We start from the raw sequence: 18363 nt of genomic DNA, 5'->3' as shown, positions 1-18363 counted from the left end.
CAGGGGACTGGGATTTGTCTGAAAGCAGGGGCTTTGTCTCCTTCATACCTGTCTAGGCACTACCAGTTCAGAGAGCAAGGATCTGACTAGGTACTCTTCAAAAATGTGTTGAATATGCAAATACCTATATTTAATAACAAAGAATCTGTAGGTCAGAGATTAGGAGTATTACTTTGATCACCCCAATTCCCCCTTCAAAAGTTTTGGATCCCCTTTTCTTCAAAGGCTAGGAGGAATGAAGACACAGATAATCCATCCTTTCTTCCTTCATCGTGTCCTTTGCTTCTGTGTCACATTATATTTTCCCCTTTCCTGGGGTGTGGTTGGCTAGAACTGAAAGCTGCACTCTATGACACGTCCTCCATATATAAAACAATGTTTTAGGCACAAAACTCAAATCTCCTGGGAGAAGACAGCGCTTCAAACCACTCTTGCTCAGCACTTTCATTCTGCTCATGCCGCCCCCGCCCTCCCATCAGTGCACAGTGAGGAGCCCGCCAGCAAGGCAGCGGGAAGAAAGCCCTCTCTTCTCTGATCTAATTCCCAACTCCCTGTTCTCACAAGGCTTTTCCAGTCTGAGGAGTAGCCTTTGAGGCCACCAGATAATAGCCTCTGAAGTCCCTTTCGGAGGTAATAGAAAACTTTAACAAATGGGATAAAAAGCATTAGATGCAGTATGCCCCAGAAGATGTCGAAAATCATGTATGTGCACACAGACAGAGCAAACTCAAACTGGGCTTGCACACACAGTCTGCTTTTCTGTGTAACCGTGTGAATGGATAGGAGGAGGCCCATGGAGGCTGGTGCAGAGCTTGGCAGATTGGTTTCAGTAGTTCTTAACTAAATGCCTCAGAGTATCCCTGCTGAGCCTGTCAGAATGCAGTCAGGATGCTTCTGAGTTGGTCCCCCTGGGCCCTATATGTATGACTTGATATGCAGGGGGCATTTTGTTTTTGAGGCTGAAAGTGAAGAGGGTTTGATGCAGTGGCCCTGGAGAGTTAGGCAAAGGATTCTGGGAGAGTGGAAGAGGCGACGTGGTGAATGGGACACCCTACCTGGGCTGATGGTCTGGTTTAAGGTTCCTAAAGAGACATTTGGGAGACTCAGCCAGCAGAACTACTTTAGGACCCAGAATCAATGTGCTACATAGAGTGGGTGGGCGAGCCATCCCCTTCCCACTTTCTACCACAGACTACAGTGCAGTCTCTAGCAGAAGGCCGCCATGCCCTGCCCAGAAACCTTCTGACTGGGGACAGCTGGGGCAGTAAGCTCGAGTAGAAGGTGTTCTGGCACACCTGTGAAATAACCACCCCCTACCTGGGGGCTTCCTGAAATAGCTGTGGAGACTATTAGAGTGGGCCTGAGATCCTACATACTAAATGAATTCAACAAATATTTATTGAGCTCTCCCTATGTGCCAGGTACTGTTCTAAGTAAACGAGATACAGAGATGAACAAAACAAAGATCTCTGACCTTGTGGAACGTACACCCTAGTAGGGGGAGACAGGCAATAAATAACAGACACAACAAAGACATAAGTGATGTAGAATGACAAATGATACAGAAGGTGGTAAAATGCTACGGAAGAAAGCAGAGCATGTAAAGGGGATGAGGAATGGCAGGAGGGTGAAGGCTGGGGAGCAAGTTGCAACATTAGAGTAATGAGGGTAGGCCGCGCTGAAAAAGCTGACCTTTAAGCAAAGACTTGAAGGGGGTGAAGGAATTAGCACTGTGAATATCTGGGGGAGAGCTGTTGGAACTGCCAGTGCAAGGGCCCTGAGGTAGAGAGGGGAGGCCAGTGTAGCTGTAGCAGTGTGTGAGAGGGTGAGGGTGGAGGTCACAGAGGTAGCAGATGGCTAGATCCTATAGCCTTGTAGGCCACTGTAGGGTCCTTGACTTTGTATCTGAGTGAAGTGGTGGAGTCACTGAGGTGTTTTAAACAGAGGAATGACACGATCTGATTTACTTTAAAAGAATCACTCTCCTGGTTTCCTTTTGGCCGAGCTGGTCCCTTCCTAGTCTTATTCGCTGGCTCCTCACTGTCTCTTTAACCTCTTACAGCTATGGTACCCAGCTCAGACTCAGCCCTCTTCTCTACTCTACCTGCACTTACTCCCTTGGGATATCTGCCACACTTAAGGTTTAAATATCATCTATCCATGATGACTCTCTCCATCAGACCTCTCTACACTGAACTCCAGACTCATATATCCAACTGCTTATTCCATATCTCCATTTAGACACCTACTAGACACCTCAAACTGGACATGCCCAGCACTAGATTCCTGATCTTCATCACCCCCCTAACCTTCTCCACCCACTTCATCTTCCCCAGCTCAGTTAAAGGCAACTCCATCCAAACAATTATAGAGTCATTCTCTCTTTCTCTCATGCCCGCTATCCAATCCATAAGCAAATCTTAATGTTTGAAACTTCAAAATATATCTAGAATCCAACCAATTTCCATACCCCCAAACACTGCTACACCCCTAAGCACCATCACCCTTCTTCTGTATTATTGCAAGAGCCTCCTAATGAGTGTCCTGCTTAGACCTTTCCTCTTTACAATCTCTTTTCCACATAGCAGCCCCAGTAAAACCTAAGTCAGGTCATGATACTTGTGTACTTAAAACCTTCCAAAGGCTTTCCATCTCCCTTGAAGTAAAAGACAAAGGCTTCACAATTGCCTACGAGGCCCTACACAAACTGCCTGCCCATCTCTCTAACCCTTTCTAGAGCCTAGAAAAGAGGCTGTCAAAGATCAGGCAGTCAATACATAGTTGTTGAAGGAATGAAGTGCATTCAAATGTGCCGTGATTTATTCAATATTTTGCACCTGAGGTTCAAAACCAACAAAACAACAGAGCAGGCAAGACAATTAAAAAAAAAATAGAACCCCTATGGTTTTTCTTTGAAATGAAGTTTGTTACCTGGATTCAATGTCAGACAAAGAGACATCACTCCAGCTTCCTTCTAAATCCATATCTCGTCCAAGTTCTTTGAATTTCTTATGGATCTCCTGTTGTAAGAGCTCTTTAAGCTCTGCTAGACACTGCATGAACTATGGAAGTGAAAAAAAGAACTATTTTTGATTATTCATTTAGTTATTCATCAGATATTTACTAAGTATATGCTGAAAGGCACTTTATTTATTGCTGGGGACATCAAGATGAGTAAGCTGTAACCTCTGCTACTAAGGACATGTTAACAATAAGTTACATGAGCTGTAGGAACCGACTGAAGCATTTTTAGGGCAGAATATCAGTGAACACTGCTTTAGTCACTTTTCCCTGGCTAAAGCCAATAATATACTTCTTGAACAATGCAAAGGTCTGATTTATCTTATTTTTTTGAGTAGCAAGGTAGGGAAAGTTAGAATGGGGTTGTTCAGAATTTGGCCTATGGCAAATCTGATTTAACAGGCCCTATGTTGAGGTCAAGGTGTCTTTTAAGTATTTTTTAATTGAACAGTTGCATCTAGAGTGGTGCACGTCATGTGTTCCCAGGGCCGACATTTCAGAGCGGGTATGAGAGATGAGTTAGAGACCATGAGTACAGGCTCCCTTTTTTTTTTTTTTTTTTTTGCCGTATGCGGGCCTCTCACTGCCGTGGCCTCCCCCGCCGCGGAGCACAGGCTCCGGACACGCAGGCTCAGTGGCCATGGTTCACGGGCCCAGCCGCTCCGCGGCACGTGGGATCCTCCCGGACCGGGGCGCGAACCCGCGTCCCCTGCATCGGCAGGCGGACTCCCAACCACTGCGCCACCAGGGAAGCCCCCAGGCTCCCTTTTAAGAAGGCGAGTGGTGATGGTAAATAGAAATAATCTCCTGGAGCAACAAGGCCAAAGGAAACCTTTGTTTGTGATTTAGAATGGGGGCAGCTTGAGAACATCTGCAGTTGAGGGGAAGAAGAAAAGGAAAAAACTGAGGGCACGGAAAAGAGAGGAGGTAACTGAGGCAAGACCTCAGGGAGGCCACAGGGGAGGTTGGCAAGTGCTTGAAGGACAGGGATAGTTTTGGAGAAGAGAAAGGACACCTGATTTTTCTGAAGTAGGAGGAAGGGAAGTAAGAGTTGGTGCTGCCACAGCGAAGCCCAGAAGTGAGGGAGAGGTGCGCTGAAGGGAAGCTGGCACCATGGCCTCTGTTCTTGGGGAAGTATGAGGTCTTATCGTTTGCTGAGACTGCAGGCTGGGGGCTTTCTTATTTTCTTTGATTAGAAAAACTTCAGAAAAATATTAAGAGGAAAATAAAGATTGCCTGTAATCCCACCGGGCTGACTTCGGACCCATGTGAAAACGATCACAGTAACATCACCATATTTCTTTTTTTTTTTTTTTTTTTTTTTTTTGCGGTACGCGGGCCTCTCACTGCTGTGGCCTCTCCCATTGCGGAGCACAGGCTCCGGACGCGCAGGCTCAGCGGCCATGGCTCACGGGCCCAGCCGCTCTGCGGCATGTGGGATCTTCCAGACTGGGGCACGAACCCGTGTCCCCTGCATCGGCAGGCAGACTCTCAACCACTGTGCCACCAGGGAAGCCCCTCCATATTTCTTGAAACCCCATTTTTACCTTGGTTCTGTCAGGATCACAGAAGTCCAGAAGGGTGTCACAGACATGATAACCCAGGGATTTTAGATCCTCAGGGGTAAAGTGAGTGTCTCTTTTGTCACCTGCGGAAAAAATCCATAACACTTCTTATTAAATCTTAATGAGCAAATGCAAATCTAATTTATGAATATCTCGTTAGAAACACCACCTATGATTCTAGGATATTACGCTTCTGGACAAGGTCTCTCTCCTCCTAGTTTTAGTTTGGTTCAGGAGAATCTCTGACAGTGAACAAGTTTACAGTCATGATGGCTACAGTCACTGAGGCTTTACTCTGTGGTCGGCACTATGTCAAGTGCTTTACATGCACTGCCTCATTAAATAGTGCCTGTAATGCAGGTACTATTATTATCGCCAGTAAACGGAAATTCAAACCCAGACCTGCCTGATTTCCAGGGCCTGAGCAACAACTATGCTATACTGCCCCATCAGGTATTACATTTCACACTCATGTTTTGGGTTCTCACATTTAACATTAAGGCACAGACAAGAAACTCTTCTAGGTCAATTATTTCCCCAATCAAGGAGATTTCATCTCCCCAGTGCTTTGCTTGGCGTCCCCTTGCCATGCTGGCTCATGATATACAAAAGAGAGCTTACCCAGGGTGGACCCACCAAAGGTAGACTCCACGGTATAGCTGTTTAGGATTCCCATCCGCCACATCACGACGCGTCCTGTTCCTTCTTTGCACTTTTGGACTTTAAAATTACAACTATGAAAAGAGAACTAAAGAGAGATCCAAGCCCTCTGCTAATTATAAATTGGCAAACGTTAAGATGTCTAAAATTCACTAATATGAATTAAAAAAATGGTTCCCTTGGGTTCTATATATTACTTCCTAACGTATGTTCCATAAAATACTAATTCTAAGAGATGTTACTAGATGTCACAGAGGAAAACAATGAGTTCTGCTGGTCAGGGAGAAGAAGGTTTAACAAGACTAAACAGGCCTCCTCTGCAGGACTTCTCAGAGCATTTAATATGTTGTTGTGAACGCTGACCCTCCAAAGGGGAGAGAGTATATCCTGATTTTCATTGCCCGTGAACCCTTCCTTTCTTTTGCCACCTTCCCCAGGGCCATTGTGCAAGGACTAGGGTTCCTTGAGGGCCCGTTTGGGAATGCTGGCTTACCTTAGCATTCAAGGCACTAGCCAGCCTTTCTAAGGTTTGCTTTCTGCCCCTCCCCAACTTGAGCCCTTGGGTCTATCTATCTATGAGCTGTGTGTGCCCCGCCCCTGCAGCCTCTGCCTAGAGCTCTTCTGCTCCTCATCACTAACGTTTCTGGCTTGGAGTTCAGTATCCTCCACTGCCTTTCATGACCGCCCCAATTCTCTTTCCTCACTTGGAGTTTGTAAACAATATACTTCGCAACTATCCCAACCTATCCTGTCCTGCTGAAAATGCTTTAGAGTTGGAAGGCGTCTCACTACCAGTGATTTCTGAATTGTGCTCTCTGAAATCCAGAGGTTCTACCGCGGAGCCCCAGGGCGCTCCTGCTGCAAGGACTGAGGAGGACACAGGACGGCAGGGTGGTGCTGAGCCCTCCGCCCACTTCAACTAGCGCAGCGCTGCTTTTCATTGTTTTAAACGCTAGGTTCCGGATGGGATTTCATGTGAAGAAAAGAGATCCCTGGAAAAAACAGGAAGATTGAAAAAAGAAAAGGAAAAAGAAAGGAAAGAAGGGAGGGAGGGATAAAGGGCAGAAGGAAAGAAAGCTTCCTTTTTCTTTCTTCTTTGTTTTTACAGATAAGAGTAGCAGAGACCAGATATTTGTCCTATGCCTTTATGTGAGAAAATTTACACCGTCATTTAAATACTTTTCTGAATCCAGCCTAATTTCTTCTTTCCAATGACAGTTACATTTTGTGAATCTAGTTATGATGTTGAAAACCAGCTTCTAAATCAATGCAGATACAACTGTCACAGAGCTGTTACTCAGCCAACTATTAAAGACTTTTAAGTTGTTTTGATTAGCCCTTTAATATCTTGCAGTTATTTGTGATCTTGTGTTACATAAACGTTTCTGTGGAGGCTCATGCAATATTAGCATTTGTCCTTCAGTGCCTTCTTCCACTGCCAAACACAGGATGAAAGATGATAGAGAATTCTACCTACTAAGAGTCTGAACTTGTGCCCAGAGCAATTAAAAAAATCATCTTTATTGAGATATAATTCACATACCTTAAAATTCACACATTTAAAGCACACAATTCAGTGATTTAAAGATATTCACAGAGTTGTGCGACCATTACCATAACCTAAGTTTAGAACATCTTCATCACCCTGAAAAGAAACCCAGTACCCCTCGTTAGCAGTCACTCCCCATGCCATCCTCCCCCCACCAGCCCTACGCAATCATTAACCCACTTTCTGTCTCTATAGATTTGCCTCTTCTGAACATTTCATAGAATGGAATCATATAATATGTGGCCTTTTGTGTCTAGCTTCTTTTACTTAGCATAATGTTTTCAAGGTTCATCCGTGTCCTAGCATACCACTACTTAATTCTTACTGCCAAGTAACATTCCATTGTGTGGATATACTACATTTTACTTATCTTTTCATCGGACACACAGTAATTCTTAAAGCCACACGTTTCTAAATTCTTGAAGTCCAGGTAGCTGGGATTTACCCAAGATAATGGAGACAGAAAAGTGGCAAATCAAACACTGCATATAGGAAGCAATGAGTTATCCTTCCCCCTTAGTCAATGGACAGAAAATTACCTTACATGCTTACCTTATCTGGTGCATTTTTGCTTAACATTAAAGGAAAGACTCGCTCGTGAAGCCAGAACTTGCGATCCCTGTTATTACAGCCGTACAGGAAGATATTACTCTTACGGCTGTGGCCGTGGAAATCACAATACAAGAGAACCTCCCTTTCTTCAAGAAGTCTGTTGGGGGTGGGAGAGGCAAACAAAGAACTCAGTGGATATACAGGGCATGAGCATGATCAAGGATCCTTTGGAGTCTCTTCCTTAAGGATGTCTGTTGATACTTTCCCCCCTAAGAAAATTTCAACCCCTAATGACCTTCAAAGAACCCTATGCCCAACCTCAGCCCTTGCTGGAAACATGTCACCAGCACTCCTTGCCTCTGCCAGCCAGAGGAACTTGATGGAAAAGGGGATGTGGAAAGGGGAGATGGGTAGGCCTTGCGTAAGCTGACAAGAAAGAGGAGAAAATCTACTAAAGGAAAGCCCACTCTGGTGCAGAACTGTGGAAAGAGAGAGAGAGGTAGAGAGGGGAAAGAACCAAAGAAAGCCTTGGTTTCTGACATTCCAGGGCTATTTCCTTTAAGACTCAGCTCTTCTTTGTTTCCTGATTACCAGGACACTTCCAAACACCTTCTCCATGATGATGATGGTGGTAACAATAATGCCCCACATTTACAATGTGAGGGTACTGTGCTAAATAGATTACATGGATTATCTCATTGAATCCTCACAGTAACCACCGAGCACAGGTATTATTATCCCCATTCTACAGATAAGAAAGCTGAAGCGCAGAGAGGTTAAATCACTTCCATGGTCACAGAACCAGCCAGTAGTAAAACCAGGTCTCAAACCCAGGCCTGCCTGACTCCAATATATGCTCTTAGCCGTTCTGCCTACCAACCCAACACTACTCTCAGCCATTCACACAGATATGGTGAGAAGGTGCGTGCGTTCACATATTCATATCTGCTGCAGTTTCATGCCCAGTGAAATGGAAGCTCCTTTAAGGTGGGTGCTATTCTATCATAGGCTTCAACTGCTTTTATATATGCTTGGAAAATGCAGATTGATTTATTATTCTTTTTTTTTTTAAATAAATTTATTTATTTACTTTTGGCTGCGTTGGGCCTTTGTTACTGCACGCGGGCTTTTCTAGTTGCGGCGAGCGGAGGCTACTCTTTGTTGCGGTGATCAGGCTTCTCACTGCAGTGGCTTCTATTGTTGTGGAGCACGGGCTCTAGGCGCATGGGCTTCAGTAGCTGTGGTTCACGGGCTCTAGAGCGCAGGCTCGGTAGTTGTGGCTCACGGGCTTAGTTGCCCCAAGGCATGTGGGATCTTCCCGGACCAGGGCTCGAACCCCTGCATTGGCAGGCGGACTCCCAACCACTGAGCCACCAGGGAAGTCCCATTATTATTCATTCTTCATAAGAGGCAATATAAGATGGTAATGAGGCATTCAGACTCTGCAACCAGAGAACTAGCTCTATGACTTTGGGCAAGTTTCTTAAACTTTCTGGGCCTTAATTTCCTCATCATATACAAGATGGGGATATCGACTGTGCCTACCTCACAGGGTGAATGTGAAGATTAAACGGGTCATGGGTAATACTGCCCGTCGTACATAAGCACTGACTAATTGTTAGGTACTACTAATACTATTACCGTTACACAGGTCTCATCATGAAGACCTATAACTCCTTGACGTTTGACCTTTTCCATTCAGTCATTTCACTTGTAAGTGAAATGCTTCTAGCTGGAATCTCGCATGTTCAGTTTCAACCCAAAGATAAGACATGATTTCAAGTTTGAAAATGAACAAACCCAAGTGGCTGCAAAGAGAACGTTGAAGACTGTCCACAAAGCTATACCCGATCCCTATGCTAAGAGAAGAGATCTCATGCCACCAGAGAGTGCTGACAGCGTTCGGAGTAAGACCAACAGATAAAGGCCTCACCTCTTGATCATGTTCCTGGTGTGCCAGATGCAAGGGAAAGACTCCTTCAGAATAGTTTTATAATGCCTGTTCAAGTCCCTTCCAGCCAATGAACAGCGATAATTCCCCACGATCACTCCGTCTGGATTTAACATGGGAACCACTTTGAAGATAAAGATATCTCTGAGGAGCTGGGCATCTGGGGAGTTGCTAAGGATGAAGTCCAAAAAGCCTTTCATCATCCAGGAGCCATTACTTTCCCCAGGGTGCACTCTGGCAGTCAAGACCACAGCTTTCTTTGCAGCTGCCTCTTGAGGGGTCCGGGCTGGGTTGGTGATGGTGAGCAGGTAGACGGTGTTTCCTGCAAGGCTCCTGCATAAAGTTTGGAGTTTGCAGAACTGAGATTGGACGGGGCTGTTTGCCACTGACAGGAGGAAGCACTGCAAGTCGGTGTACGTATATGGGTAGAAGTGTGCAAAGAAGCAAGTGTCCTGGTCATGTGGAAACTGAATGGTCCACGTGAGACAGTAAAAGGGCTGCTGCCCATCATCCGTGCTGTTCCTATAGTACCTGATTTCATTTCCTTCTCTCCTCCAGCCAATGCTGTGGGTGCTGGCATCCAATTGGGAATACATGAGTGGCTTCATCCCTATCGTATAAAGGCTCTTGGGTTTCAGGAGGTTGACGATGGTGAAGCGATAGGTGACATCTTTTCTGGTGTTCTGAACTCGAAAATAAAACCACTGAGTGTGCTTATTCGTGTAGAGGTCAGTTCGCAAGGTGAGTTCATACTCATAGGTGTTTCTGTAATAGAGAACACAGAAGAATATCTCTATAACTCCACACGCCCCTCAAAAAACAAACATTGTTTCCCTCTGGTAAAAACAGATCTTATTACAACAGAAAAGCCTGCTACATCATACGTTTGTTTTCTTGTTTCCCTAGTTTTCCAACTCACATATTAGGCTAGCAGGAACTTGGGAAAAGAAAGTTTATTCGGAGTGGGACAGGAAGAATCTCAAAACTTACACTGCTGCACAGCATTTCTGGGAGCACTGTGAGCTTCTTGGTATCTTTTGAGAGTATCCAATAGCAGTTTCTAACCACTTCAACACATTTCTCTTTAACACACTGAACGGTAGTGAAGCCAGAGCCCCATGTTGGCTATTAGCTACATCCTGACATCATCACTGTAGAGGAGACCTGTAAGCCCTCTGTGCTATTTTTATATCTGATCCTCACTTATTTGAAGATGAAGGGGCATCTCTGGAATGCTTTCACCTTGTTGAACTTGCAGAAGACAAAATACAAATGCCAAAAAGCATGGAAAGATATTCACCCACATGCATAGTTAATGAAGTACAAATTAAAATAGGATGCCCTTTCCCCCTCCATCTCATCAACATTCCAGTGCCGGGAACCAGGCACTCTCACACACTGTTGATGGGGACTGAAATCACATTGGGAGGGCAAATGGGCAAAAACTAGCCGTACTGAAGTGATCAAACCCTGAACCAACAATTTTATTTCTAGAGTTTATCTCATAAAACCACATATACTTAAAAATATAAATGCAGGGAATTCCCTGGTGGTCCAGTAGTTAGGACTCTGCGCTTCCACTGCAGGGGGCATGGGTTCGATCTCTGGTCGGGGAGCTAAGATCCCACAAGCTGCACGGTGCGGCCAAAAAAAAAATGCATAAGGGTATTAATTCATTAAGCAAAATACTGTAAACATCTTAATTTCCCATCAGTTGGGGACAAGGTAAATAAGGTCTGGAGTATCCATACAATAGGACAATATGAACATCTGTGATATGGCCATAGAAAAACATTTAAAATTTATTAAGTGGAAAAAAGCAACATGTAAAACAGTATGTATACCACTTTCCTATTTTCAAAAATATATAATTTGTGTATATTATATATTATATATATAGAGAGAGAAAATTAATGCATATACACCAAACTATAAACAGTTGCTGCATCCAGGAGGTATGATTATAGAACTGCAACTTTTATGGTATTTTTATTGAGACTGTAAAAAATTAATAACCAGAAACCCAATTAAATAGAGTTGGGAGACCAGAAGAGGGAGCTCTCATGCCCTGCAATGATAGCAGAGCCCAAAAGGAAGAAAAAAAGACTCTTTTTCCTTCCTGGCAAGGACTCAGCCAATGAAAAGCCACGGACCCTTTGTTTACTGGAGCCCTCCCAACTTCCTTCTCCTCTCAGTGAAAGTGTTCTGCCTCTCTTGTAGTGTAGGACTTGCATGTGGCACCCCCCGTGGTTGCAGACCCTGAACTGCAGTTCTCTGCCAATCCTGAATAAGTGCATCTTTACTGGAGAAATATCTGACAGTCTGTTTACTTCAGGTCAACAATGCAAATTTCAAACGTGCACTAATTTCTTTTAGAAGTAGAAAAAATAATTCAGATAAATTTTCATTCTGAAAAGTATGAGTCACAATGATTCTATTCTTCTTCATCGTCCTCACAATTACCTCTCATCACTTTTCTCTTTCACAAAAACACTCCTGATCGCTAACATGATTCCTGAAGACATTTCTCAGTCACTTCAGTCATCATCCCTTTGGGAAATTCCTCTTTGTTACTCACACTCTAACAGCTTTCTGCAGGTTCCCACTCTCAAACCTTGATTCAAACAGTAGGGTATCATCTTCTGGTCCTTGCAACGTGACTGCCAGTTCCTTGATAATCCCTCGTTTGCCTCCCACTCTGGAACTGGTGAAATAGGAACCTTCGGTGGGCACTGCAGATGAGACAGACATATTCAGTCCAAGTTTCACTCAGAATCCATCTATCCAGCAAGTATTAATTGAGCCCCTCTGTGTTCAGCACTATTCTAGCTTAAGAACAATGAGTGTTTAAATTTTCAATTGTCCTTGCTGAGACTTTTAATTTTTAAAAATGTATATCTTTGAAGACCTTTAAGTAGTTTAGAGGACTTCCTTTTGCTACCTGGTTAACCTTGGCAACTCAGATACTGCTTATACCCATTTAAACTCTAATTTAAAAGGATGTTGGCAAAAAATTACATTCTAGGGCTTCCCTGGTGGCGCAGTGGTTGGGAGTCCGCCTGCCGATGCAGGGGACACGGGTTCGTGCCCCGGTCCGGGAAGATCCCACATGCCGTGGAGCGGCTGGGCTGGTGAGCCATGGCCGCTGGGCCTGTACGTCCGGAGCCTGTGCTCCGCAACGGGAGAGGCCACAACAGTGAGAGGCCCGTGTACCGCAAAAAAAAAAAAAAAAAAAAAAAATTACATTCTAAGTGGAGCACCGGAAAACATTTGCAATCTTATTCTACAAGAACAAACAAAAAGCCAAATAGCACCTATTTATTAATTTTAAAAGACGATAAAGGGGGAAAAAAAGAGAGAAAATAAAGTACACTCCATGTCATTTTTTGGTATATCATTCCAGATTTAAATATAACAAAAATAGAAGTGTGAGAAGAACTGGCACGAGTGCAATTTGTCTAAGAGGGGCAACAAAATATCATAGTAATTAGTGAAAAGAAAAGGTTGTGATTGAAATTTTTTCTGTAACATGAAGCTAAAACAAAAAACATTACATAATTTGTATTATTTTATTTAGGAAAATTTAGATTATAATCACAACCTCTTTCTAATCCTTGGAATAACAAAGAATCAATTGTTAATTTTTTTTTTTTGGTGGGCTTACAATTTTTCAGACAAATTCAGTGAGAATGCCATGTGACACCTTTGATTTTTTGCAGTTACTTTTGCAAAACTCTTTTAGGCCCTACGGTTCTCCCAAGGACTCTCTTTGTACCACACTGTTCTTATCAGTTGTGTCCAGAAGAATTTATTTTGTCATCTTTTGTTGATTTTCTCTTTTACTGTTAACTGATAAAAAATTTCTAGATTCTCAGTTGTCAATGGCTTTGCAGTGGTGCAAGCAATTCTTTAAAATTCATCAACTTCATACAATCCTGCATCTCTTGTAAGGATAATTTCACTTTCAAAAATATTTATTTATTTGGTTGCACTGGGTCTTAGTTGTGGCAGGCAGATTCCTTAGCTGCAGCTTGTGGGCTCCTTAGTTGTGGCTCACTGGCTCCATAGTTGAGGCACGCAGGCTCCTTAGTTGTGGCATGTGAACTCTCAGTTGTGGTATGCATGTGGGATCTAGTTCCCTGACCAGGGATCGAACTCAGCCTCCCTGCATTGGGAGCACGAAGCCTTAACTACTACGCCACCAGGGAAGTCCCAGGATAATTTCACTTTGCAATTAATTTTTTACTGTACTTGCATTATGTTGTCGGATGTTAACAATATCCACCATCAACAAGTGACTGATACCAACAAAGATACTGACCATTGGGCAGGATAGATACGAGAATTAACCAAATAGAAACATGTATGAGGTCTGATTTTATAAGTAGTCAGTTCATTAGTAAGTATATTCACATTACGATGACTTTTGCTTCTATACGCAACCTTGCCACTTTGGAGACTTAGAGAATAAATATTTGGATAATAAATGAAAGCAAAGGAGAAAGCAAGCATAAAAAGGAGTGAAAGCACAGAGGAAGTAAAAACAGAAGCAGCAGCAGGAGTACAAGTAATCCATTTAAGAGCTGGGGACCCATGTTATTCGATCTCTTCATGGAACCACAATCAAAGTACAGATCGGCAACCAGATGTCATTAATATAGGAATTTCAATATTTTCTTTAGTCTTTAAGGTAACTTAAAAATGATCCAGGGGCTTCCCTAATGGTGCAGTGGTTGGGAATCCACCTGCCAATGCAGAGGATACGGGTTCGAGCCCAGGTCCGGGAGGATCCCGCATGCCGAGGAGCAACTAAGCCCATGCGCCACATCTACTGAGCCCGCGAACCACAGCGACTGAAGCCCGCGCGTCTGGGGCTCGTGCTCCGCAACGGGAGAGGCCGCCGCAATGAGAAGCCTGCGCACCGCAACAGAGTAGCCTCTGCTCACCGCAACTAGAGAAAGCCGGCGCACAGCAACGAAGACCCAACACAGCCAAAAGTAAATAAAATAAAATAAATTTAAAAAACAAAACAAAACAAAAGATCCAACTCATAGCCTACAGTAACATTTTTCAATAACAAAACCTCTTTCTTATTTTCCCCTCAATATCCTTACAGCAAGTGGTTGCTCTAGGTCTCCTAAGCTAACAAGCTCCCAGATTCTCCCCGGAGCCCCATCTTCTCAGTTTTCTGTTTCTTCATTCCTCCAACAGTGTGGGCTCAACTCTCCTAGATGAATCCAAAGGACAAGAAGATCAAGACAGCTGCCACAAATGTGTAGTAACAGGACAATAAGGACAATTCACAAAAGCTGCCATATCAGTAGAATGAGCTCTCAACCCCAGGGTTTCCTCCTTTGTAGAAATACATCTGGATAGAACAGATGAAGCGGCGGCGATTCGTGGTCATCTGGTTTATTGAAAATGACTACAGCAAAGTCAACGAGAGGTGAAACAGGCTTATAATATCCAAGAATTTCTTGAGGTTGCAGGAGCAGTACATCCCCTACTATTTATAATCAAAGTCTACTGACCTATGATCTGAGTTTAAATTCTCCCAAGCTCTTCCTCAGACGTTCCATAAGGTGGAGCTAGGTAGACTGTGAGTTGCTTCACCTTTTCTACCTCACCAGCTTTTGCCAAAATAGTAACAAAAGCTCAAAATCAAGGCAACTGGGAGCGGAGCATGTGTAACCACATCTCAGATGGGTCCTTTCTGCTAAAACTGGCTCATTTTATTTTTCTAGTTGTAGGAATGTAAACACATTTCAGTCCCTCCTTCCTATTACTTTTTCTGTAAAAACCTCCCCTGATTTCACTAACTTAACTCATCCCATTTCTACTAATTACACTTGGTACATGTTCCTCCTCCAATAAAATAGATTTCTTTTCTGATCGTTACTGTCTATTAGCTTACTTCTCTTTAACATGATATATCTTTTCTGCCTTAAAAGTTGTTATTACCATCTGTTTCACATCCTCCCAGCACTTGTTATTGTCTGCATTGCTGTTATAGCTATTTTAGTGGGTTTGAAGTTGCTTCCTCCTTTCCATAAATATCCTTTATTCAACGGAGGAAATTCTCTCCTATTTCTAGTTTTCAGAATGTTCTTATCATGAAAGGCCTGATTTTGTCAAATGCGTTTTCTGCATTGAGTGAGATGACTGTGTGTTTTTTTTCCCTTTGTTCTATTAATGTGGTGTGTCACATCAATTTTCTTATGTTGAACCACCCTTGGATTCCTGGAACAAATCTCCCTTGGTCATGGTATATAATCCTTTCCATAGGCTGTTGAATTTGGTTTGCTGGTATTTGGTTGAGGATTTTTGCATTTATATTCACGAGGAACACTAATCTATAGTTTTCTTGTGATGTCTTTGTCTGGCTTTGAATACTGGCTTCACAAGAAGAGCTGGGAAATGTTTCCTCCTCCTCCTCCTCTGTTTTCAAAGTTTTGAAGCATTAGTGCTATTTCATCTTTAAATGTTTGGTACAATTCAAACAAATCCTGTTAAGCCATCTGGCCCAGGGATCTCTTTGCAGGAAGATTTTAAATTACTAATTCAGTTTCTTTGTCATCATCTGAATTATTCAGACTTTTTATTTCTTCCTGAATCAGTTTTGATATGTTTTTCTAGCAATTTCTGTTCACCTATGTTGTTTAATTTGCTGACATAAAGTCGTTAATAGCATTACCTTGTAATTGTTTTGATTTCTGTAGAGTTGATGCTTGTGTCCCCTTGCATTCCTGATTTCTATAATTTGTGTCTCCTCTCCTTTTTTCTTGGTTGATCTGGCTAAAGTTTTGTCAATTTTGTTAATGTTTCCAAAGGACCAACTTCTGGTTTGATTTTCTGTATTACTTTTCTATTTCACTGATTTGTTTTTTTTTTTTTTTTTTTTTTTCCTGCGGTACGCAGGCCTCTCACTGCTGTGGCCTCTCCCATTGCAGAGCACAGGCTCTGGACGCACAGGCTCAGCGGCCATGGCTCACGGGCCCAGCCACTCCGCGGCACGTGGGATCCTCCCGGACCGGGGCACGAACCCATGTTCCCTGCATCGGCAGGCGGACTCTCAACCACTGCGCCACCAGGGAAGCCCTGATTTCTGTTTTTTTTTTTTTTGTGATACACGGGCCTCTCACTGTCGCGGCCTCTCCCATTGCGGAGCACAAGCTCCGGACGTGCAGGCCCAGAGGCCATGGCTCACGGGCCCAGCCGCTCCGCAGCATGTGGGATCTTCCCGGACCGGGGCACAAACCTGCGTTTCCTGCATCGGCAAGCGGACTCCCAACCACTGAGCCACCAGGGAAGCCCCCTGATTTCTGTTTTTATCTTTATTATTTCCTTCCTTCTGCTCACTTTGGATGTAGTTTGCTCTTATTTTTCTAATTTATTAAGGTGGAAGCTTATGTAATTGATTTGAGAGCTTTCTTCCTTTTAAATACAGGCATTTAAAGCCATAAATTTACCTTGCAGTGCTTTGGCTGCATCTCATAAATTTTGATATGTTGTTTTATTTTCACTCAGTTCAAAATATTTTTGAACTCTTCTTATGATTTCTTTAACCCATGGGTTACTTAGAAATGTGTTGTTCAATTTGCAAATATTTGTAGATTTCCCAGATTTCATTCTGTTGTTGATTTCTAATTTAATTTTGCTGTGATCAGACAATATATTTTGTATGACTTCAATCCTTTTAAATGTATTAAGACTTGCTTTACAACCTAGTATATGGTATATTCTGGGGAATTTACCATGTGCCCTTGAAAAGAATGTGTATTTTGTTGTTGGGTACAGTGTCCTGCACATTTTTATAAAAGACAGGAATTCTACCACTAGGATGCCTGCAAATTAATGCAGGAAACCACAGAGTAAATGACAGTCGTATGCACATACTACAGAGTACTCACTACGGTTCAGGAGGTGGAGAAAAGAAGAGCAAATTCCCCAAAGATCCAACATCTGATTTTCAGGAAGGGGAGTAACAAGGAAGAAACTATAAAATGGACTCAGAACTATTAAGAAAACATACTAACATTTAAAAAAAATGATTGAAAATTTAAAACTGATTGGTCATGGCTTTCAGGGCTCCCACTCAGGTTGGTCTGGAAAAGACAGTTTCTTTATCACTAAAATATGAATTTTTGAAAATCACTTTTATTATAGAAAATATGTTTATTGTATTTGGTCATGATTAATCACTCACTGTTCAGTGTGATGACAATACCTGAATCTAATTGATAGACAACTGTGCCTTTTTCTTCTCCTACAATTTCTGGTACCTTTTCATTTCCTGTAGGTTGATAGAAATATTCTGGTTGAGGTGGAACCCACTCTGAAAGAAGACATTAAAAAGTACAAAATAAGAAATAATACAAAAGGCACTTTATTAGAACTGACATGAAATCATAATAATGATTATTCAAATGGCTAGTATGGTTGAATCAAACCAAATTCTCACCCTAAGTTTCCAGTGTGTTTGTAAACTAATTATGTCTTGCTTCTTTCTATAAAGACTATGGAGAAATTTTTAACAGGAAGCATATACAACAGAAGTATCAACTTTATTTTTTATTTTTTTAGATTTTTTTGAGGTGGACCATTTTAAAAGTCTTTATTGAATTTGTTACAGTATTGTTTCTGTTTTATGTTTTTTGGGTTTTTTTGCCACTAGGCATGTGGGATCTTAGCTCTCTGACCATGGATCGAATCCACACCCCCAGCATTGGAAGGTGAAGTCTTAACCACTGGACTGCTAGGGAAGTCCCAGAAGTATAAACTTTAAATAAAAGACCTAAAAATAAGTCAGAAAGGTCAATATAGTTGTTGCATCAACTCTTCAAAATTTGTCTGTAAGCTCCCAGTCAGGAAAATATGATCAGCTACATATTTTTATTAATATAGAGGAACAAGTATATCAGTTTCTTCAGAGGAAACAAGGTTTTTTCATTAACACTCAATTCTGAAAGATTTCTCATATGACACTTGGGTGACGTCTCAATATCATTTTAAGTACAGTAGCCACTGATGAAAGCCAAGGGCATATATAAAGACACAACTTAAAT

General features: G+C 42.5%; 1 protein-coding gene across 4 annotated transcripts in view; it reads right to left on the bottom strand.

The window, feature by feature from the left end:
• AGBL2 (AGBL carboxypeptidase 2) overlaps nt 1-18363 on the bottom strand; it is a 43493-nt gene that overhangs the window by 8377 nt on the left and 16753 nt on the right. For all 4 annotated transcript variants that reach the window (XM_082626913.1, XM_082626912.1, XM_082626914.1 and 1 more), the window contains 7 exons: nt 17526-17633; nt 11877-12030; nt 9281-10063; nt 7348-7504; nt 5208-5334; nt 4569-4669; nt 2932-3062 (listed from right to left, as the gene is read on the bottom strand). In XM_082626913.1, coding sequence (XP_082483039.1) covers nt 2932-3062; nt 4569-4669; nt 5208-5334; nt 7348-7504; nt 9281-10063; nt 11877-12030; nt 17526-17633 — 1561 coding nt within the window. The remainder of the gene's footprint in view (nt 1-2931; nt 3063-4568; nt 4670-5207; nt 5335-7347; nt 7505-9280; nt 10064-11876; nt 12031-17525; nt 17634-18363) is intronic.

The sequence above is a fragment of the Mesoplodon mirus genome (genome assembly GCF_964341445.2).
Source record: "Mesoplodon mirus genome assembly, chromosome: 7".
NCBI lineage: Eukaryota > Metazoa > Chordata > Mammalia > Artiodactyla > Ziphiidae > Mesoplodon > Mesoplodon mirus.
This window is presented reverse-complemented; position numbering and strand designations above follow the sequence as displayed.